The sequence below is a fragment of the Hipposideros armiger genome, unplaced genomic scaffold (assembly GCF_001890085.2).
Source record: "Hipposideros armiger isolate ML-2016 unplaced genomic scaffold, ASM189008v1 scaffold_3, whole genome shotgun sequence".
NCBI classification, from domain to species: Eukaryota; Metazoa; Chordata; class Mammalia; order Chiroptera; family Hipposideridae; genus Hipposideros; species Hipposideros armiger.
The window spans coordinates 6,878,298-6,886,386 of NW_017731353.1; the positions used below are offsets into that span (position 1 = coordinate 6,878,298).

The 8,089-nt window shown below is 55.0% G+C and overlaps 1 protein-coding gene across 7 annotated transcripts in view; it reads right to left on the minus strand.

The window, feature by feature from the left end:
• VAV2 (vav guanine nucleotide exchange factor 2) overlaps positions 1–8,089 on the minus strand; it is a 166,924-nt gene that overhangs the window by 81,437 nt on the left and 77,398 nt on the right. For all 7 annotated transcript variants that reach the window (XR_002123656.1, XM_019639630.1, XM_019639610.1 and 4 more), the window contains exon 3: positions 872–930. Coding sequence is in view for 6 of the 7 variants with exons in the window: in XM_019639630.1 (XP_019495175.1) it covers positions 872–930 (59 nt within the window). In the remaining variant the exon portion in view is untranslated. The remainder of the gene's footprint in view (positions 1–871; positions 931–8,089) is intronic.

Here is an 8,089-nt window from a genome sequence, read left to right on the forward strand (position 1 = left end):
GGGAGGTTGGGGGGGTGCGGGGGGGCGGCACTAACATTTCCATCTGTCCAGGTGACTCTCTGAACCTGGGCAAACAGCCCCATCAAGGGCAGGCAGCGTCCCTGACAGACAACACCAGGGTGAAGCTGCCTCCTGGAGCTCGACCACCCCAAACCCAGGCGCAACCCCAATCACCCCTGCTCTCAGGCAGGGCTGTTTCCACCCTCCCAAGCTTCTCATTCCCATCCGAAAGGGCAGTTCTTGTGCTCGTCCCCACCCGATCTGGAAGCTGGTCCCCATTCAGATGTCTCCCAGGCCCTGATCTGTGGGTCAGAATCTACAGTGACCAGTTCTCATGTGGGACCGCCTTCCCCTCTCCCCCACTGGCCACGTGCCCCATCCTGGTGTCAGAGGTGAGGGGCCAGGCCGGGGTCACAGGATTCTAAGGAGAATGAAAACAGAGTGGAGAAACTCCTGCCAAGAGCCGTGCGGCCCCCAAGCAGGCAGGTCCCCTCGCCCTGGCCCGGTCATTACAAACACCAGCTACCTCGTTCGCAGCCAAGCCTCCCAGTTCTGATGTGTGGCGAGTGCGTTTAGGTAGGCAATGATCTGTGAAAGGATTAATTTGCTGATTTTATTACCTAAATCGAAAGCGATTTTTCAGCCATCAAGTAACATACTTGAGAGTTTTCCCTGGTGTGAACCGAAGGCTCTCCACTACGCCCACCCCTTCCAGCTGCCACCCACAGGCAACTTGACAACACACTGAACATTCATGATAAAGACACAGGTGGAGGAAATCTGCGGAAAACCCCAACGTCCGTGACCAGGCACGGGGTGGCACGTGGCGATGGCTGGGCCGGCGCTCTGTGCGTGCGCTCCGAGGGCTTACCTGATCCCTTTGTTCTGGGCCACACTGTGCAGGGACAGTCTCGACACCGCAGAGATGACCTGCGGAGACAGAAAGACGCCTCTGTCATTTCACAAGAAACCAGAAAGTCATCAGAAACCTGTACTGAAGTGTTCTGTAGACACAGAGAACTATTCGCTGACACTTTTCATCTTGGGGGGAAAAAACATACAGCGAAACACTGTTTAGGCTCAGCACCTGTTTTGTGTTTACCGTGCACAAGCTGTCATTCTGGTGCGCCCATACGTACGGAGGGGCAGGTCACACCGCGTAAGTGGGTCAAGCAGGGTCCCCAGGCTGACACTTGTCAAAAGGAAAGTTCTGAAGTGCTCAGCCATGAGCAGGGGCCACTCCTTCCTCGGCTGCCCGCCCCACCCTGGCCCTGCCCTGGGGTCCAGCCAGCTTCCTGCAGACACACAGGACCCACCTACTTCCCAGCCTCAAAAGCCCCAGGGCAGTTATTCCACAGATCCTCAAAACAACGGGCAGCAAGCAGGAATGAGGCCCCACAGATGATCACGGGGAAACTGAGGCAGGGAGCGGGAGGTGGCTGACCCTGGAGTGCAGAGGATGACGACGAGGACAACAGGAAGCTGCTCACGATTCATTCCAGAATTTATGGGGCACCTGCCATGCCAGACATCACACACCGAGGACGCGGATGCAAGCCTGAACTCTGAGACTCCATTGTGTGATCATGCATGAGTTCCTCTGTGTGTATGCATGTGTGCTCGTGCATGCTTCTGTGAGCGTGAGCTCATGTGTGCACCAGGGCTGAAGTGTGTGCATTACACGTGTGCTTGTGTGCGCACTGGGGAAAGGGAACATGAATACGGCCCATGATGACCACTTGCTAAAATCACAGACGCTCCCCCACCCCACCCACTGGGGGCCGGCTGTCCCGGGAACTCAGCCCAGTGGGTCTTCTGTGGGCCTCGTCCTGCAAGGCCTCACGCCTCTGCAAGGCCTGACACATTTGGGAGGCAGGAAAGCTAGGTCACTTGCCCAAAGCCCCCCAGCTGGGACACATTCCTCAGACTTCCTTTTAGGCTGTTCTCCTTCTAGCAGCAATTTTTAAAAGGGATTGGAGAAAAAAAAGACCAACTGTACAGAAGGGCCCTTTCTCAGCCCCGCGAGACGGCCCATTTGGCCAACAAGCCGCGTGCTGTGTGCTGTCTTCCGGTAGGTGGTTATATTTCAGGGGTCGGGACTCACGGAAGCCGTGAAGCTGAGGGATGACAGGGTTCGTCTGTGTTTCCTCAGACAAGACTCAATTGGTTTATTATGCAGCTGGCCCAGCCGGGCTCCCAGGCTGTGTGTTATAAGGGGTCTTTCACAAAAAAAAGGAGCAACTTGGCTTCGGCTGTTATTCTTGGCTTTTAAGAGCTCTAAATATTTACAGAGAACAAAAATTAAAGCAATATTGCTGTATGTCCTTTGATAGAAACTAGAAACGTTAGAGCTTGAAGGGTTTGGGAGCTACAGAGCACACAAGCCACCCCTCCACCATGCTTCCCACAGCAGACATTGCTAATCAACTGCCACTCTGCCCCCCACCCCCCACCCCTGCCCCCAACAAGCCAGACGCAGCCTGAGAACCATTCCACAGACTGAGAACCATTCCGGCAGAGTCAGCCCAAGGCACCAGCAACTGGTCAGCGATGGAACAGGAGACAAAGCCTGCCTTCCGACCTGGAGTAAATGCGAAGGCGGAGCTTCGTACAGGTGGCCACGCCCAAGACAGGGAGGGGCTGCCGCAGTGAGCCTAGACGCCACCTCCGACGTGGCCACGTGCCCATGGTCCCAGCAGACATAATGGCTTCTCCAGCTGCTAGGACCACAGCAGCCTCAGCTCTGGGCTCATGGCGGCTTTGCTCCAGGCTGGAATTTGTCGCTAGTAGTTAGTGCGGGGCTCAGCTCTGGGTTCCTGTCATCAGACAGGGCAGCTCCTTAAACAGGGTTAAACCTGCCCAGCTCTGCCAGAGGTACCTGACCCTCACTTTGTCTGGGCTGCGTGCCTCCTAGCTGGCACCCTGGGAACCACAGGGAACCCCACTCCGGAGACCTGAGGACAGAGCAGGGACTGCTGGAGACAGACATGGGACCCCTGAGACAGCCGTGGAGTGAGCTGAGGGGCAGCGGTGGCCCCTTGTAAAATGACAGGGAATGGGGCGCACCTCCCTGCAGGGGGAGGGAAGCCCCACTCCTAGGACAGAGGGCTGGGCTTCCCCAGAGGCATCCCTCTCGGACATGATCTAAAACCTCCCCCCACAGCCCTGCCAACCCTTCTGAAAACGTAAATGTCAAAGGATGACATTTTCCCCACTTTTATCTCCACGTCTCATCTGCGTCCCAGTTAACGAATGAAATGAAGACACAACACCCGCTCTTTCGTCCCGCGCCTGCCCCCACCTCCACATGCAACCAGCTCAGGCCTTTGGGCTCAGCGATGCGTCCACTGCTCTCGCCTGGGCCCATGGGGCCTCAGCCCTGGGCCAGCACAGGAACAGATGCAGGGGGCAGGTGGCGGGTAACACAAGCAGACCTGCCCCCGAGAGGACCACCCCCGTTGAGCAGAGCAATAGGCATGGCCCGCTGCCCCAAGCCACACTGTCTGTGCTGGTCCTCCATGTCCACCCCCTGCCTCGCCATGACGTTTAACATCACCGGTTCCTTTAATGCTCATTGAAGGAACCAGGATGTGACAGCCCAGAGGGCGGGAGGTTGAGGTCCAGGGTCTGGGGTCGGGATCAGTCCTGGCTCCGTCCCCACTAGCCATGGCCTACGCTGACCCCAGCTCTCATCCAGACACCAGCAGCCAATCAGCTTCCTCACGTTCACAGGAGAAGCTGAAGAATGCAGATGCCCAGGCCCACCCCCCGGGGCTCTGAGTGAGGTGTGTGGGGCCTGGGAATATGCATTTATTTTTAAGGAGAGAAAGACACACACACATGGCTCAGATATGCGGGTCGGGTTGGGCGCCACAGCCTCGGTCAAGGCATCGTCCATCTCGGGATACCCCGCAAGCACCGCGCCACTGCAGGGCGTGTGGGATGCAGAGTGGGCGGGAAGGGCTTCTGGGGAAAGGACATGTGGTCTGGAGTGGGGTCCAGGGCAAAGCCGTGTCCAGCGTGGACCTCAGCAAGCTCAGGACTCCAGAGTGGGAACTCCCAGGCCCACGGCCACTGGGAGTGCGCTGCCTCCTCTGACAAGCAACAGGCCTCTGTGCTGCTGGCCCCCCGCAGGCCCCAAGCCAGGGCAGTACCCTATGCCTGGCTCGAAGCTTGGGCGTCAAATCCTGCCCAGGCATGGAGAGGCAGGCAGGCGGCCTGCAGGCTATGTCCCGGGGGAGCCAGGATGACCCAGCGTGGCCACCAGCAAGTGGGTGGGAACCATCCCCTTGTCCCACTGAAGGAAGCAAGCCCTCACTGCCCCGACATGCCTCCCCGTGGCCAATCCGCCCGTTCTCACGCCTCTCAGGAGTTTAGTGCCTCACAAACTCTGGTCAGGAGATTCTGCTGCTCAGGCTCAGCCTGACGTGACAGCAGGAGCAGTGACAAGAGCGGAACAGCCCTCCTGCAGGAGCACCCTATCCCGGAGCTCCGGGGTCCAGCCCTGAAACCGCAGCCTCCATGTCCCCCACTCGTCTGCCGTGGCAGGGCTCAGGGCCAGGCTCCAGGGCCGGGCGCTGTGCTGGCCTGGACACTGGCTGCAAACCTGTGTGGAGGTGCCCATGAGAATATTCTGGAGAAAGACAGCATTGCCCAGCACCCACTCAAAGGGTCCAGCAAACCAGGAAAGGCTAAGAAGCAGTCTGTCAGGTTTGTTAGCGTGAAGGTTTCTAGGAGGCAGCCGTGACCCAGCCCAGGCTCTGGGGCACTCTGGCAGCATGTGTCCTTAGCAAGGTGTCACTGAAGACGGTGCTGAGTTTCCACTCTGGGCGTGTGAGACAATTTTGTTCCAGATGTGTTCACTGCAGCCATTTACAGATGCTCAAAAATCTGGCAGCGGCCTGACTGAGAAATAGAGAGAAATAAAGTAGGATACGCCCACATGATAGGATTCTTAGCGGCGTGTAAGCCGAGGCCATAGAGGGAATTTACTGATACAACAGATATTCATATAAACACCGTAAGCGAAACAGCCGGGTGTAAAACATGTACGATAGACAGCGTCTAACTTTGTTTAGAAAGGGGGCTGGCAGATAACACATGAAATGTTAGCAGTGGGTAATGCGACTCCTCTCCTTCCTTGGCTGTTGGGTTGCTGGGCTGTTGATACTGGGTTGTAGGAAAAGTCATGACATATTTTTTCTCTGTTTTTCGTCACAAAAACACGTCATGACTTTTCTGACACCTCAATATTGTTCTACAATGAACATACTCGAATAGCAGGGGAACGTTACATAAAAAGAAATAAGTCTGCTGGTGTCTACTCCCTACCCCGCAAGGTGCAGCCCCTACCCAAATTTCCTGTCAATAAAACATGCTAAAGGAGCCTGACTCTAGGCCCCAAGGAGGGAACGCAGATAAGTCACTCCCCCATGCTGTCACAGACTCGTCCTAAGATACCACACCCCACCTCCACCCAGAGTGCACTGCGGCAGATCCCCCATTCAAGCTGCAGCCACCAGGACACAAAAGGGGACCCTTACTCTCATGAAATTAAGGAGTACTCAATGTGTTACAGAAAATGCACCAGCATGTGAAGCTGTGCCTTTAAATGTACATATCACATGGCAACTGTTGACGAGGGTGGGTGGATAGACGGATGGGTGGGTGGTGGATGGTGGATGGTGGATGGATAGAGGATGGAGGATTGATGGAGGGAGGGTGGACGGAGGATAAATGGAGGATGGAGGATGAAGGACGGAGGATGGAGGATGGATGGAGGATGGATGGATGGATGGATGGATGGATGGATGGATGGATGGAGGGTGGATGGAGGATAAATGGAGAATGAAGGATGAAGGATAGAGGATGGAGGATGGATGGTGGATGGAGGATGAAGGATAGAGGATGGAGGGTGGATGGAGGATGGAGGGTGGAGGGTGGATGAAGGATGGAGGGTGGATGGTGGATGGAGGATGGTGGATGGAGGATGAAGGATGGAGGATGGATGATGAGTACATGGGTAGATGGACATATAGGATCAGCAGCAAAGGTTTCAATGAGAACCTGCCACCCAAGCCCCACTTCTTAATCGTTAGAACAGAGCAACCCCTTACTGAGTACTTACTATGTGCTGTGCACTAGGATTCGCATAACACAAACGTTCCTTCTGTATGTACTGTTCCCTCCCCCAACTCTCCATTTATTAGATGCAGACACCAGGGACTAGAGAATAAGAACCTTCCCCCAGGTCACTCAGCAAATAGCGGCCACGTTAGGAACTGAGCTCAGGTCTGTGTGACCCAGGCCTGTGCATCCGACCCCGTGCAGGAGCCTGCAGCTGGCAACAGAGCCCCGTCCCCCTCCTTCCAAGCCCAGCTGGGTCACATTTCCCACCCTCTCTTGCAGTTACTGACATCCACCCAATGGATGGGACAAACATCAAGTAAGCCACTCACAGGCCTGGCTCATGGAACCTCCCCGCCCCAGTGTGACTTCTAAAGCTTATGCTAAAGGTGGCAAAGCAGCCATCAGCCCAGGTCCCTGAGGGGCTGCATGGAGCAGAGGTCACGCACGTGCGCACATGCTCTGCCCACCTGGAACCTCCCTGAGGGTCCATCATCTCCCGCGTCAGCACCACCGCTCAGGCCTATCGGTTACAGCACCTCTGCTGTGATCACACAGCCCCGCGCTCTTCCTCCGGAGCTCGGAAGGAACGTGAACCTGGGCACGGGCGGAAATGATCCAGAATAATGATGGATACCAGCCGGCCAGGAGGTGAGCAATAGCAGGTACGTGTGCCGGTCCTGTCAACCTTGCTCGCCTGCAGAGGCCATGCTGATCAGCAGAGCTTCCTGGCCCCAATTCTCTTGCTGTCATTAGTAATCAATAAGCAGGAACTGCACAGATCAGGTCCAAGCCCGCTGACCTTCCTTATCAGCCACTACCAAGCATCTGGAAACACACACACACAGCCCAACACAGCCAAATGGCAAGATTATCAAACTCATTTAAATATGTTGCCCCGGGAACTCACCTATCTGCCTGGGAAATCTACAGCTAACACTGTTGCATATTTAGAAGCACATCATTATGAATTGCTTTCTCCAGCTCAGCCTGCATTGCCCTTCTGTTGTTTCTTTTTTCACATCCAGAGCAAGGTCAGAAAAAACTTGGTGCTGTTGCCTTGAAATGACAAGTGGCCAGCGAGGACTGATTAATTATGAAGCATGTGCAACCACAGCTTCATGTTCAGGGCTCGCCGCCGGGAGGAGGCAGGAAAAACAAAGGCAAGCGGGAAATCACAGCCACTTCTCAGCCACAGCATCCTGTTGGATGCGGGAAGATGGGTGTGAGCCAGGCTCCAAGATAGCTAAGCTGCTAAATAAAAAGTGCCAGTGGCTGCAGCCAGGTGACAGGCAGCAACTTCGGAGGGAAATGCACAGAAGGAGGATCTGGTCATCCTTAGAAAGAGGGTCAGAGCTCCAAAGTCATTCTGGAGGAAAGAAAAGGACAGAATAAAAAAGGAAGGCCCATGGCTATCAGCCTCAGCCCATTCCTCTTTCTTGCCCCTGAACAAAGCTTTCAGCACCATTTGAACCAAACCCCTAAATCCAGCTGTGTGGCCTCAGCCTCAGTGGATCTGGATAGGGACTCTCGAACCTCAGGACCAACAGCCTAAATATTCGTGCTTTGCATGCTGTCGGTGCTGATGTCTATTGTATGGATGGAAAGATGGTGGATGGTGGGTGGGTGGATGGATGATGCGTGGACGGATGAATGGATGGTAGATGAATGGATGGTAGATGGATGGATAGATGCATGGACAGATGGACAGTGGGTGAATTAATGGATGGTGGATGGATGGTAGATGGATGGATAGACAGATGAACGAACAGGTGGATGGGTGAATGAATGATGAATGAATGATGGATGGTGGATGGATGGAGGGATGAAGGGATGGAGGATGGAGGATGGATGGATGAATGGATGGATGGATGGATGGATGGATGGATGGATGGATGGATGGATGGATGAATGATGGATGGTGGATTGATGGATCGATGGAGGATGGAGGATGGAGGATGGA